This window comes from Cyanistes caeruleus, chromosome 15 (genome assembly GCF_971803275.1).
Source record: "Cyanistes caeruleus chromosome 15, bCyaCae1.hap1.1, whole genome shotgun sequence".
Classification (NCBI taxonomy): Eukaryota; Metazoa; Chordata; class Aves; order Passeriformes; family Paridae; genus Cyanistes; species Cyanistes caeruleus.
In genome coordinates this window covers 4,640,659-4,655,638 of record NC_141715.1, presented here as the reverse complement: position 1 = coordinate 4,655,638, position 14,980 = coordinate 4,640,659, and the positions used below count along the sequence as shown (strand labels likewise).

At 46.3% G+C, this 14,980-nt stretch overlaps 1 protein-coding gene across 4 annotated transcripts in view; it reads left to right on the top strand.

Annotated features, from left to right (window-relative positions):
* CYFIP2 (cytoplasmic FMR1 interacting protein 2) overlaps positions 1-9,942 on the top strand; it is a 49,591-nt gene extending 39,649 nt beyond the window's left edge. For 3 of the 4 annotated variants that reach the window (XM_086851445.1, XM_086851446.1, XM_086851447.1), the window contains exons 28-31: positions 388-482; positions 4,367-4,605; positions 5,067-5,214; positions 5,779-9,942. In XM_086851445.1, the coding sequence (XP_086707571.1) occupies positions 388-482; positions 4,367-4,605; positions 5,067-5,214; positions 5,779-5,946 (650 nt within the window). In that variant the 3' untranslated portion in view covers positions 5,947-9,942. The remainder of the gene's footprint in view (positions 1-387; positions 483-4,366; positions 4,606-5,066; positions 5,215-5,778) is intronic. The other variant, XM_086851448.1, reaches the window with a different exon arrangement.
* The last annotated feature ends 5,038 nt before the right edge of the window (positions 9,943-14,980 follow it).

Genomic DNA, 14,980 nt, shown 5'->3' with positions numbered 1-14,980 from the left:
AGCCAAAAGTCAGGTGCAAACAAAAGCCAGGGGTGCATTTCCCGTAGCCTAGCCGTGACCTGAAACCTCAGGCAGTTTGGGGGTTCCCTTTAAGGTTTGGAAGCCATTTCACAGCCTCTTTGGAGAATGACAGCATGAAATGTCCATCTCAACAGGAGTGCTCGGTAACAGGGACATGCTTTGGACATGTGTGATAAAGCTGCTGCTGAGACTGCACTCGCCCATCCCTCCCTTCTCTGCATCACTGGCCCCTCATTGCTCGGTCTGGCTCCCCGATCCCACAGTCTCCTCGGATGGTTGCTGGGGGGCAGCTCGGAGCAAACTCGGCGGAAAGTTGCGGGTCTCCACTTCCTCCTCTCATTTCACTGTTTGCTGCTCGCTTGACAGAAGGAGAACGCTTGGAGGTGCGCATGAAGCGTCTCGAAGCCAAGTATGCCCCACTTCACCTGGTTCCCCTAATAGAGAGGCTGGGCACTCCGCAGGTAAGGATTGCATTGGAAGGGATGGCTGTTGGAAACTCGTAGCAGTCCCCACATGGCCTGCTTGGCCTTGGGAAAAGTGATCCTTTTTTTTCTTTTTTTCTTTTTTTTGATTGATTGATTGATTGATTTTTTTTTCCCCCCCCCAAAACATCAATTGGATGAACAAATCTGAATCCTTGCCTGAGCAAACACTCTGAAGGGAAACTTGTGAGCGGGTCCAGAGATGTGTTGCTGCCTCCAGTCAGGAGAGCTGGCAGGGAGCTGTAAGACTAGTGAGCTAGAAGCCAGTTCTGAATCAGAACAGCTCCAAAAACCTCTTCTCCACGTCAAAAAGATGGAGAATTGCTGGAGTGGTTTGATGAGAATCTTTTCAGGGCTGTCCTAACGATCAATTGCCATCACTTTTGGGGACCCCATTTTAGCACTGCAGTGTGGTCCATTAAGCTCATCCCTGTCAAGGAATACATCTGAGAATGGTTTCCCTCCTAGCACATGCTTAGAGCTTCAGCACATGCTTAAAATTATGGCTCCATTTAAGTTATCTTCTTGACGTGGGTCTCAGCTTGGGAAAGATCTCTTGTGCAGAAATTCAGTGCTGTTTAAAATATCTCCATAGACTGATCAGTGTAATGGGCAGAATTTGTGCTCCATTGATAATAATAATAATAATAATAATCAGACTTCAAGTGCCCATTTACTTGGGGTTGATGGGATAAAAATCTTTTGAAGTATAAAATGAATCAGCACCCTTTTCCTGTAATGTACTGAAGAGGGAATGGAACGAACACTCAGCTGGTGTAGGAGGTGACAGATCTATGGCAGGCAGAAAGTGGTTGATATTTGTTCCTGTATTTTTTTCTCATGGATCAAGGACATTTTGAACTTTGCATCATTGGAAATCATCTGAAACAGAGAAAATTGCTGGATAACTGAGGACTTTGTCTTACTCTGTAGACAATTCCTTTTAAAGGAGACACTCGAGAAAAAGAATTCACCTCTGTGTTTTTGTGTCTTTGTGTTGGTCTTTCTATCTCTCCTTCTTTCCATGCAAAATCATCATTGAATTCTGCTATTAGAGTCCACTCGTTGCTTATCTCTGCTGTAGTTATAATGGTGATGGAAACAAAAGATAATTCACATCCCCCTAAAAAGTTACTTTTCTGTAAACTGTTCCCATATTCATTACACAGGTACAGTTGGGTACCAGATTTTTAATTTTTTTGAGCTCAAATGTAAATGAACACAAGAATTGCTTTCTGTAGGTGCCTCCATAGCTTCTAAGCTTGCTCCTTTTATGCAGTTTTGGACATGCATTTTGGAAATGCAGTTTTGGACACAGGCCATACAGGATTTTTTTCCTGCAGAATGCATAAATGCCTTGTAGCAATTGTCCAGAATCTGAGCTGAAGTTGCCTGCCCGATGCCTCTCCCAAAAGGTAGCCCCATGCATGTTACAGTGGGGATCTATTGGTTTTTTGCAGGTTTTGGGGGTAGAGTTCTGGCAAGTTCACCAGTAAACAGGCTGTAAAAGAGGTTCAAAAGCTAGAAAATCAAAACTGGATTTGTGCAATGTCAGGAAAACTGCCAATGATTGTTGTAAATAATTACTTTGCATTGGAAATCCAGAAGCTGCTGTTTGATGGACCATCTATAAAGAACCAGGGGGGTCAAAGTGGTTCATTAAAGGAATCCTCACCCTTTTAATGCTGACCATAAAGGTATTTAGTAAGGGGTTTTCAAAAGTGCTTGGTCAGTCTGGTTTCTTCCCTGGAAATAATCAGAGCCTTTGCTTCTGAAGACAGAAGGAATAATAGAGTCAGCACAGTGACATCCTGTGACAATTTACCTTGAGAGCATCCTTCCTCTCCTGGTCTTAGAAATCAGTGGGACCCCAGACTGTGAGGCAGCTCTGAGCACAGGGCCAACAGCTCTCCCATGTTAAGATACCTATCCTAGGATGGCAGTCCTGTGTCAAAGACTGGTCTTACTGTGATGAATTTTAGAACAAAACTCTGTGAATGTGCATAACTGAGTGGCACTACCTACACTGAAAGCCAGATGCATCCCTTTCTAAATTAAGATTTCTTCAAAAATCGTGTACCAAGATCACTGGAGAAGTCTGTTCTCAAAAGTATCCCTTTTAGCACTATGTTTCAGTAATGCTGACACCTAATTTATATTTGAAATGGCTCTGTTTCTACTGTGCCCTTATTTTGCCTTGATAGACCAGTGTGTCCAGATCTGTGCCCATAAGAGCTTGGAGCAGGTGAGGAGAAGAACAGTGTACAGCCTTTAGCTAAAAAGCTGGATAAAATAAACCTTTACTTACCAAACACATGCAGGTGTGTGCCATGGAACCAGTGATACCATTCCTGCTTTTAACAGATCGAGGGATCCCACACCAAATGTGGCCTCTGCACATGATGACAGCTTTCCCTTGATATTTGCTTATTAGTTGACCACTAGTTGAGCTGAGGTCCCCAGAACATCCTTGAAATGGTGGCACAAGCAAGAATTCAAATGCTTCTAATTTCAAGAGCAACCAAACTAAAAATGCTTGAGGTTACTGCCAGCATAAATTGATAATCATGAACAGGGATGTGCAGGCACATTCATGCATTTTTCAGAGCGGAATGAAGATGACCCAAGCAAACCAAGCATAATTCATGTTCTTAATGTCTGGCCAGGACATGTGCCTGCCCTTTGTCCCAGCTGCTGCAAGTCCCCATCGTGACTGATTGGGATAACATTTTTATAGGCATTACAGGGACAGCAGGAAATGGAGCAAATGCTTAAAAACTGCTTAAAGCTCCAGGAAGTCCTCTGGGATAGGCAGGCTCTCAGTCAGTGCCACGCTTGTTCTGTGTGCCTGTTCCAGAGTGGTGGCAGGGCTGAAAGGCTCTGCCACTCTGCAGAGGTGAGCACAGAGCCTCCCACAGCCACTGCACGCCTCTGACAGCACTCAGCTCCCATTTCCTGAGTTATTTTTGGCAGCACTGCAAACAGAAGTCAGTCCTGCTGCTGGAACAGCAGGAAATGGGGCAGCTGAGAGGATACCAGGGCAGTGACAGACCCCCACGCTTGCACCACTCAGTGAGCTTGAGGGAAGGCCCTACTTGCTTGTTTTAAATCCCCCCTGCTTTTTTTTATGTCCTCTTGGGGAGAAATGGGTCTGAAATGAAGTTAATTAATTCACTTTTAATTTTCCTCTAGTGTAAAAGCCGAAATAATTTCATCCAGTGGAACTATTCCAGATTTGTGTATCTAAATGTGAGCAGGGATGTCACAGAAATTATCCACGCCTGTAAAGGTTCCACATCTGGGAAAAAATTGTTTGGCTTTCTTACAAACCACAGGGTTTTCAGTATCAAGTTTGCAGTGGCTTCTCATCTTCCTCAGAGCTTTTTAACTCTAACTACAAAAGAAATCAAGAAAGCCGTAGGTTATCTGCATTTTGAAGAGATGATGGCAATGTCCTGGGAAGCAAAATGTCCCTGTTCTGTCCTGTTTTATCTTCATAATCTGCAAAAATGATGAGACGAAACCCATGAAATGAAAATCCTGAAACCAAAGGCTGAGTAGCACTAACAGGGCAGAACAGCATGCTAGCAGAGTGAAGGATCAGTATTTCTGGTCAGAGCTTTGCCTTCAGCTCTGGTGTTCTGACGTACATAGCTACTCCAAAAGATACTGAGGTCAGTGGAACAGAGCATTAAACCTCCTGTTTGAGGGATGTGTATTCTCTGGTGGGAAGTGCCGTGGGAACAGCCATCAAAGGTAAGGTTGGAGCTCCCACGAGGCGAAGGAGCCGGGGAGAGACCAGGCAGCGTTAAAGGTGTGGGTCACACCCTCACTCGTGTCCCTCTGGCTGTCCCTGTCCTCAGCAAATAGCCATCGCCCGGGAGGGGGACCTGCTGACCAAGGAGCGGCTGTGCTGCGGGCTCTCCATGTTCGAGGTGATCCTGACGCGCATCCGGAGCTACCTGCAGGACCCCATCTGGCGCGGGCCGCCCCCCACCAACGGGGTCATGCACGTGGACGAGTGCGTGGAGTTCCACCGGCTCTGGAGCGCCATGCAGTTCGTGTACTGCATCCCCGTGGGCACCAACGAGTTCACGGCAGAGTGAGTGTCCCCAGGCAGCTCCTGGGCTCCCCAGGCACTGACAGGGCTGGCCAGCCCCCGGGGTGCCCTCAGCTGCAGTGAGAGCCTCTGTGGAGATGGAGTGGGAATGTGGGTCCTTGCTGGAAGGACTTTGTTGTGCTCAGCTTTGTGTTGTAGCAGCTGGAGGAAAGGGCAGGGTAAAGGGACATGCCCAAGGTGACAGGCAGGAGATGGGTAGATGGGCCAACAACCCACAACTAGGTTCTCACCCATCTTACCCTGTGGTTCACCCTACACAGCCTGGCCTGGGTGTAATTCTGTATTATCTCCTTCTGGGTTCATTTTCTTTAGGTGTATACTCACTTTCTAGAAGCAGGACTGAACCCGATTTCACCAAGGAAGGTTCCTGGTGCCGTGGTACTTCTCTTGCCTAACTCTATCCTGTCATCTCTTCCCACCCATCACCCTGTTCCTCCCTCCAGGCAGTGCTTTGGAGATGGTCTGAACTGGGCAGGTTGCTCTATCATCGTTCTCCTTGGACAGCAACGGCGCTTTGACCTCTTTGACTTCTGTTACCACCTGCTGAAGGTGCAGAGGCAGGATGGGAAGGATGAAATCATAAAAAACGTGGTAAGTTGAGGGGTGAGGTCCCAAAGGATCCAAACCAGCACAATTCTTTCTGTTTTCTATCCTGCTTTGTCCAAATTCATCAATTACAACAAAGCCCGGTGTTAATCTTATTCCTACTGGATGTTCTTGCTGTAAGGTTTCCATCTGCAGTCTCAGCAGAGAGGCCAAGGTTTTAATTGGCTTGAAAATCAAATCTTTTTTCTCCCAAAGCTTTCCTCTTCTTCCTGGGGTTGGGAAGCTGGACCTGAGGAGCTGGTACTTCCAGCAGCCATCCTGTGATCTCGGTGGCTTTATCAATAAGCAGTTGGGAGCTTAGACTCTGGAACAGTTAACTTAGGACCACTCACTGATCCTGTTAATGCTCTGTCTTGAATCGTTAAAGCCAATAATGAAGCGAGTCAGCGGTCCCTGCGAGGTGCTAAGTGGAACAGGAACATGTGTTAGAGCTGCTTTGCCTCAGCAGAGCTTTCCAGCAGCAGCAGGGCACAGGTTCTGCTCCTTCTGAGCTGGTCAGATGACATGAGACCGTTCATGCGCTGTTTCTCTCCCTCACCATCCCTCCAGCCCTTGAAGAAGATGGCCGACAGGATCAGGAAGTACCAGATCCTCAACAACGAGATCTTTGCCATCCTGAACAAGTACATGAAGTCAGTGGAAACAGACAGTTCCACGGTGGAGCACGTGCGCTGCTTCCAGCCCCCCATCCACCAGTCGCTGGCCACCACCTGCTAGTGTGGACACGGACCCTGCGTGGCTTGGGAAGGGAGCAGGGACTGAACCCAAAGCAGCTGGGAGGGGTAATCTTGATGGTGTGAGGCCTGACAAGGGAGTGAGGCTGGGTCTGCCTCTCCACACGAGGACACATCTTCCCCTCGGCCCCGTTTGAGTGCATGTTCCTCTGTCCCATCCCTGTGATCGGTTTTTCTCGTAGCTTTCGGACTTGAGGGGGGGTGGGGGTGGGCGGGCAAAATGTGCTTTTCTTCCATGAAGTGGTCCGGTTTTCCCTGTGATTCACACAGTCCACACGTCGCTCTGAAGCCATACTGCAGCCTCAGGTGGGAGATCTCCACGCTCCCACGGCGCCGGGAACCCGCTCCCACTGCAGCAGCAGCGGGAGGAATCAACGCCCCCGTGACATGTGCCACCAGCCACGGAGCAGGAGGGGCTGAAGGCAAGTCCCTGACCCGCTCTTTGAGGGGAAGAAGGGATGAAGGCAGGGTGTTAGCCATGGCAGTGCCCTGAGGATCGAGGGCTGGGTGCAGAGGAGCCCTGCCAGGCTGGCTGTGGATGGATGCCTGCCCCAGGCTGGGGTCTCTCTGTGCTCTCTCTTCGTGCTCTCTGCTGTGTCCTTGGCCTTTCCAGCAGTTGTAGGGGGAGCTTTGGCATGTGGGCTTGAGAACAGCAGTGATGCAGTCACCAGATAACTCCTCAACACTTCAGAGAGCTGGGGAAAGAGAAAACAGCCTGGCTTTTTCCATACTGTGGGACATCCACTTATTTTTACACAGAGGCTCTCCCCTGAAGACACATCTTCCATGGACTAAACCAGATCTCCTGTGGACTACAGAAGAGGCTGCATTCATTTGAATGTGCTCTCAAACATATTAATTTGGGTGGAAATAATGACTGGTGCTGACAGGATGCAGGTGTAGTTACCTTGAACATAGGGGATCTTTGTTCTTCAGCCAAGGGTGAGAGCCGGGGTGTGTAATCTGTTTGTGTTCTGGGATGCTATTTTCCCTTGGTTTAGACGAATTCCTAGTGGCACAGTAAACAAATACCTTTCTCCAGAGAATGGTGACTACCAGCAGGGCTTAGGAAACTTACCATCACTCAGAAATCATGTGATTGTTTAGAAAAGATAAAATATAGGATAAGCTTTAAAAAATACCCAGAATTTTAAAAATACCCAGTTCAGAGTTGTTCAGAGAGAACACTGGAGTCTGTTTCCTTTTCCCAGTCAGCTAATGTAAGATTCCTGGATATTGAGAACAAATTCAGGTGGAACTTCAAGGAGGATTTCATAACTCCTGGTCTAACCTGCTTCCCCTCAGTAGTGTCATTGTAGTGATACAACAGCTTGTGCTTGATGTGAAAGGAGATCAAACCATATGCTCCAAGAGAAAATGATGCCAGCCTCACCACTGGCAGTGTTTCCTCAGCTTTAGCCTGGCCACAGCAAAAATTGCTGTATCCAGATGTGATAATATGTATTTCTTCCATGCATTTCATCATGCTTGTAAACTGCATGCTGTTACAGATGTTTAAAAGGCAGAGCTTGGGCATTTATTCTCTCAGAGGGAACATATAATTAATTGGTAGAAATATCCCAGCTGGAGTTTTTGTCTTAGGAAACAGCAAGCCAGCAAGCTACTGCTGGCAAGAGGAGATCTTGGTGTGTGGTATGAATTTGTGCTCCCAGACTCTCATCCTTGATAATCAATAAATAACCCACATGTGACAAGTGCTGGACATTTTCACACCTTGAGTTTCCTTTAATTACTGAGACAGACATTTACAGCTGCAGGGAGGAAATTGTGCAGCACAGTAATCTGAAAGTAAAATGAAATCTCAGGAAGTCTGGCTGAAATCTTGGAGTGACAGGGAAGGAAGGACCCAGCCCAGCAAGGCGAGTTCTTTCCTCCGTGTCGTGAGCAAGAGCAGCAGAAGAGCATCTGGGACTTGCTCCCTACTCACTCCACTAAGAATGTCAGTTCTTCACATGTTCACATGTTCCATCATGTTCCAGCACTTCTGCACTACTGGAGTGAGGGTATCTAGAGATAGATATATATATTTTTAAAAGGAAGAGAAAAATCAAGCACTTTATTTTTTATGGAAAACAAGATGCGAGGAAGATAGATCTTATCAAGATCCTGTTTCTCCTGATCTAAATAGTAAGTGCTTGTTATTTTGGTATGGAAGTCCTGCTGAAAAGCTGGCACAAGTCCCTCTTTGGCTTTCAGAGCCACCTCTAGGCACAGCAGAAATTAAGTGTCCTACTACATCTGACAAGCTATGGAATGCTGGAATCTTCTGGGAAACCAGCACGAACAAGAAGCTGCTACAAAAGGATGAACTCCACCAAATGGCCCATTCTCAGCTACCTAGAAAAAATGGGATATAGTAAGGTGAATTTAAATCCCTGTTTTCATCAGTTTAGGTCTGGAGTGAGTCATGAGATATTTTACCTAATAATCTGTAAATATCTTTGCATTCTTTTCCTCTAGTTTTGCCATAATTCTCTGAAACCCTGCAAAACACAGTTGCACTGGAAAGTTGTACAGGCTGTTCTTGAAAGAACAGGTAGTTGAAATCTATTTGTTGCCCTGAGATTTGCTAGCAAAAATGGAAAATCCCTCCAGATTCCAAGGGATTAAATGTTTTGAGCAAAATGTCAAAGTGCATGACAAAAATGTAAAGTGTTTTGACTGTAGAGCATATGCAGAGCTTTTGCCTTGTTGCTCAAGTAGTGTGAGATACCAGCTAGTAATAATCACAGTCTTAATTTCTGAGATTTGATCTTACTGTCCTTTGATTATCTCAAGGATTAATATACTGCTTATCTTCAGTTTTCTCACCCTCTTTGTGTATGAGAAAGGTCCAGGCTTAGGTCTTTAAACAACTCCATGAAAACAGATTTTTTTTTTTCCTCCCAAACTTTTTTAAATGTCATAATTGTTAATGAAAATAGGGAGCAAATTTGTAAGAGTAGGGCTAAATAGTAGCAGATTGCCAGGGGGTCAGGCATATTCCCCACACTTGCAGACTTTCTGCCAAGTTTGGGAGTCTGTGCTTCAGTCCTGTATTTTTCCATCTTTTATAATCTGCAGACTTCTAATGTTGTTTTCTCAGGAAAATGTTGACCCCTGTCTGAATCCTCCCAAGTCCACTGACAATGGACTTGCTTTTTAACCTGTATTTTCCTGCTTTGCTGAAGTGGTGTGCAAACTCCCCAGCACTCACCAGCCACCACTTGGAATGTCCACTCCAGAGGCCAGTGGTTGGCTCCACACAGGAATTACAGGGGGGAGAGAGGGTGGCCTGTGTCTTGCACCAAGTCAGACTGGGTTACTTTAATGTTCCCTTTGACTCTGCCATTATAAAATGTCACTGTTGGCAGTGCACATGCTTTTCTGGGATTTTCTACACTTGATTTGCAATGCTACAATAGAAAGGGGAAGCAAACTAGATCAAATTCAGCACTTCAGTGTTTTTCTTTTTAAACTCTGACAGCACTTACGAGCGTTGAACATTAGTCCTTTTCCTCCTGCGTTACTCCAGTCCGGTAGGTTCATGTGTATTGGAGAACAAAAGAGAAAAGAATCAAAGCTGTAAAAAAACCAAGAAAATATTCTCAAAAACTGTTGTCAAATGTACCATATTTGTATGAAAAGCTGCTTGAGTTATTTTGTACAATGAATTTTATTTATGGTGAGGTATATTTACGCTTGTGATCTGATACAGTGTTAAATTTTTGATCCATATTTGCTATGCAGCTGAAGATGATATTTTGGTTTTGTATTATTATTTTTTGCTGTTGTTCTAAAATTTCAGCCGACAGAAGCTTCCATCTCCATTAGAAGTGCTTCTGCAAGAGTAAAGCATCTGATACCTGGTGATATGTCCCGTAACACAGCAACCAACAGTGTGTACAACAAATGTGGGATGACTTTTGTGATGAAGAGAAATAAAAATTGGGCTCATTCATAAAATGGGCAGAATTTAGCTTGTGGTGTCATCATCATTGTGATGACTGTTATTTGGGGAGAGGCTTCAATTGCACCTTGCACCAAAAAAAAAATCAGCTAATTTGATAAAAATGTCAAGCTTTTGTAGAAACCAAAGGAAAAAAATATGAGTTTTTGTGGCCAACACCAAAACACACATATTTTCCTATCAAAAAGTTAATGATTTTTGAGAAGAACTTCCTAGAACTTCCTTGCACAACACATTTTTCATTTTAAAACTTGTTTTAGTATAAGAGGGTCAGGGAAGAGAAAATCATATAAGCATTTTTAATAGATTTTGACAGGCTCTACTCAAAGCTAAACTGAGGAGCTAATTTCTTCTCATTACTGCAGCCTTGTTAACTCCACAGGGACCTTTTTTTTTTTTCCAGGAGATTCTCCTTGCTATTATTTTCCCAAATTTCCATTTGAAACCATTCTTAGTTTTGTGTTGAAAGCATCCAAGGAGCAGTCGTGGTTGTTGACTGCAGAAAAAGAAGTGGGAACCAAGGGGAAAAGATCTTCTGGGAGCTGAGGAATTAGGGAGAAACAACTGACATGGGTCTAAGGGAGTGGGACTCCTGTGCTCATCAGCTCCAGCCCAAACACTGTAAATGCTGTTCCCTTTCACAGCTTCTTCCCAAGGTTTCCTCGTGGGAACAGCTTCCTGGTTTAAGAGGAACAGAAATGCAATGATTCTTCACATAAAATTGGGAATGAACTTTACACCATGACCAGGCAGCTCTGTTGATCTTTCCAATGTGCCCTGAGGCTGCACTGCAGCTCTGTGGGTGACATCCTGCTGTGCAGGAGTGTTTGATTGTGCAGAATTGTCCAATGTTTACTGATTTCAACATGGTTCTGCTACAGGAAGTGGCAGAGAGGAGAGCAGGACTTGCTTCCTGCATCAGCCACTGATCCTGGGCAGGTTGTTTGGGATTTATCCTTTCTCCCATCAAGATTTTTCTTTCTTTTTTTTTTTTCTCTTTTCAAAACTAATTTTAGCTGCTGTGTCATGGACACCTCAGTTCTCACACCAGCCCTATGAAATGCTGAGAGCTCACATGGTCTGAGTTGAGCCAGGAGTAATTCTTGCTTTCAGTGTCAGGGCCCAAGGCTCTAAATTTTGAACAACCAACTCTGAGGGAGCAGTATCAAAGATACAAGCCCTCATCTTTCTTCTTCCTAATGCTCATAAATATGTTTACATCTCCAGATGAATGTCACTTCACCAATGCAGAGAACAGTTCATTAATGATTATTTTATTCTTTCAAAAGCTTAACAAAATTACCCTTCCTGTGACCCCCTCTGCAAGTCAGGAGTGCCTTTCACATACAGCTTTGCTTGATTTAGAGTTCTGATGCAAACGCCTCCAGATAAGAAGTCTGCAAACAAACGATCTGCTGATTACGTGTCACTTCACCCACTGCTGTCCATCACCAGCCCACCACTCCTGCTCTGCCAACATGTGGCTTGGTGGGGCCACAGTGACCTGGATAAAATACTTTAGCCACCCTGGGAGAAAGGAGCCGGGATGTGTTTTATGGCCCGCTGACCCTGCATCACTCAGCAGATCAGCACAGACCCACAGGTGTGGGCACTGGCATGGGGAGGGCAGAACTGCAAGGCTTGGAGCTCACCGTGGGTGTGGCAGGCTTGGGAATTGTCTCTGTTGGTGCTGTCTAAACTCTGGTGGCACCAAATGACAGCCTCAGCCACTGCAGACATGGTTACCTTGAGATAGGCTGAATTAAAAGCTGTCTGCTCATCAAAGTTCAAGCTTTCAAGCTTTGGGCATCCTTTCATGTAGTGCTGCAATCATCCACCACCAGGCAATTCCTTTAACCCCTACCTTATCAAATCATTGCCAGAAAAAGGGTTCACCCTCTCTTTGAAGCAGCAAACAGCTCTTTGGAGCTCTAAAATTGCACAAAGCCAGAGCAGAATATTACAAAGCTGTTCAGAAACTTTCCACAGAAACCATGCCTAGCAGACATGCAAGGGCAAAAGTTTCCATCACCTGTTAGCAGGATACTTCCACCATTATTTTTAACAGAGGACAATTGGTACTCAGTAGTTTTCCATCACTTTTTTCAGAACAGAAGAGATGAGCAGAGGAGAGCAGGGGAAAGAACAGCCTATTGATGTTGCTGGAGAGGTTATTTGCATGCAAAGCTGCCTTGTTCAGTCCCCTGGATTCCAGTCAAGGTTTTGGCCTGGAAACCAGTATTTCAGGAGGAACTGCATTGTTAAAAGATGAACTGCTAAGGAAGACTCCCTGATTTCTAATGAGTTATTTTTAAGGCAGCATCTGATGTGAGTATCAGCCCGTGAGGTCACAGCTTGGAGCTAAATTCCCTTAATTACAGCCTTCCCATTAAAATGAGGATATGAAGCAATAAAAGAGACATTGGCTGCATCCCTGCTTTATTGTTATCAGTCTCAACTTGCCCTTGACTAAGCACAGAAGGCTCCATGCCAACTCTACCTGGCTCTTTACTCCCATACACAGCCTTGCTAAATCCATCAAATGCAACTCCTGTGGCTTCATGATTGTATGGACTGCACCCCACGCAGTCCCTGTGCAGAAAGAAGGAAATATGAGACACACTTGTATCCATGGCTGGTTGCAAGATCTGACTGAAGCTTCTCCCTCAGTGGTGTCACCCAGGCACGCTCCTTCCCCACTGTCAGATAGAGCCAGCTCACACTGCAGTGTCCCCTCCTTTTGGTGATCTTTTGCTCATCATGTCTCTCTTCCTAGGATTTAGAATGCCTTATTTTGGAGGTCTCACCCCTTGTCAAATCTGGCAGAAGTGGCCCACAGACTCAAATTTATCTTTGGGGGGGAAAAGGAGTACATAAACACACGTGTATGGTCACATCAGGCTTTTCCTTTAGGAAACCAAGCTGACAGGGGAAGGTAAAGATGTGGCCCAAAGTGCCTTTTCTTTTTGTCTGCACCATGCTGTGGCAGTAATGCATGAAGCTGCACCATGGCCAAAAGGATTATTTTAACCCCAGATCTCTTCCATAAAAATTTGCTGCCTCCTTCACACTTCTTTGTGCACAGTGAGCACAGATGTCAACAACACTCATCTGAAAAAGCTTGGAAATTGTTTTGGACACAGTTTAATTGCCAATAACCACACCACAATTAGGCCTCCCCAGCTGCCAGCAAGACCTCAGGGTGTTGGAAAAGGTCCAGCAAAGAGGAGATCCCCAAGCACCAGAATGAACAGGCAGAGCAGCCTGTGAGGGGACAGGGGACACGAGTTCCCCCAGCCAGCACAGGCAGCCAGCACTGCAAACACAGCAAATACTTGTTCCACTTCACCATCACACTGGATTTCTACAACCAGCCCTGTATTCACACATTGCATGAATAGCTCCTAACCAGCATCAGCCAGGAAATTTACTAAACAGAGGCCAAATCCCACCATCATCATCTTGCCAGGGTCTTGTCCTTTTTGGTTGCATAATAAATAACAGCAGCAGAAGTTGCTCCCAGAACACTGATAAATCAACACACATTTCATTTCCTACATCAAAACCTGCTGCCATATGATTTGGATTGATTATCAAGTGCCCTGGCATAGAGGGGAGGACGTGGGATTTGGCTGGCACAGTCTCTCCCAGCCAATGGCCCACAGGACTGTGATGGATGAGCAGACTTGATTAAAATCAAATGACTCACAAAGCACTTGAGCATTACATTTGCTGGAAACAGTTGCTCAGAGATAGGATCAGGCACTGAATGAAGGAGTCATGAGGTGTTAGCAGTGCTGCAGCCTGATCTTTTAAGGGTGATTCCTGTAGTAACAGGCAATTTATTTTTTGAGGGGAAAAAAAAAAAAAAAGGCAAATTTTCAGACATTCAGGTCCTGCAAATCTTGTATCTTTATATTGCTTTATGACAGGGATCCTGTCTATACCTATAAATGTGGGCTTGGTGAAGCAAAGCTCTTGTTTCACTATTGGTTTTACTTATCTCTGTTGACTTACAGCAGAACTTGGCTAATGACAAGGAAAGGACTTCTCTATCAGCATGAGGTTTCTGTGTACACACAGCCACTGAGCACAAATGCAGGGAGGGAGGTCGGCAGGGGAGGATGGGGATGAAGGCAGAAGTGATGTGCCACACACTCCAAAACGTTCACACACCAGAACCAGCAAGGGAGGCTTAGGGAGGGGGAGTTGATGGAGATTCCTCTTCTCCAGTCTGAACAAACCAAGTGACTTCAGTTGCTCTTCACATGGCTTCTGCTCCAGACCCTTCACAATCTTTGTGGCCCTCCTTTGGATGCTCCCTAAGAACTTTATATCCTTCATATATTGTTCAGCCCAAAAGGCTGAAAAATACCTCCAAGCTCGAGTCCAGCAACTAAGCTGACATTGCCACTAACATTTCTCTCGTTTACCTTTAATTTCTATTTCCACCACGCCTGAGTTCAGCCCCTGGCTTCGCACAGCCCCTCGGTGCACAGCAGGCTCCCCTAACCCCGCAGCTGGGCTCTGAGCCACCCTCCTGCTGCCCCAGCAGCACGGAAACACCCTCCAGAGGAAAAACCCCTGCGGCACAGCCTGCTCCCGGCTCTGTGCGAGGGGACAGAACCCCCGGAGGTGGCACCGCAGCGACCGGGCAGGCGGGGACGGGCACGGGACGAGGGCCGGGAGGATGGGGACAGGGGCTGGGAGGATGGGGACAAGGACTGGGAGGATGGGGACAGGGGCTGGGAGGATGGGGACAAGGGCTGGGAGGATGGGGACAGGGGCTGGGAGGATGGGGACAGGGGCTGGGAGGATGGGGACAAGGGCTGGGAGGATGGGGACAGGGGCTGGGAGGATGGGGACAGGGGCTGGGAGGATGGGGACAAGGGCTGGGAGGATGGGGACAGGGGCTGGGAGGATGGGGACAGGGGCTGGGAGGATGGGGACAGGGGCTGGGAGGATGGGGACAGGGGCCGGGAGGATGGGGACAAGGGCTGGGAGGATGGGGACAGGGGCTGGGAGGAGGGTGACAGGGGCTGGGAGG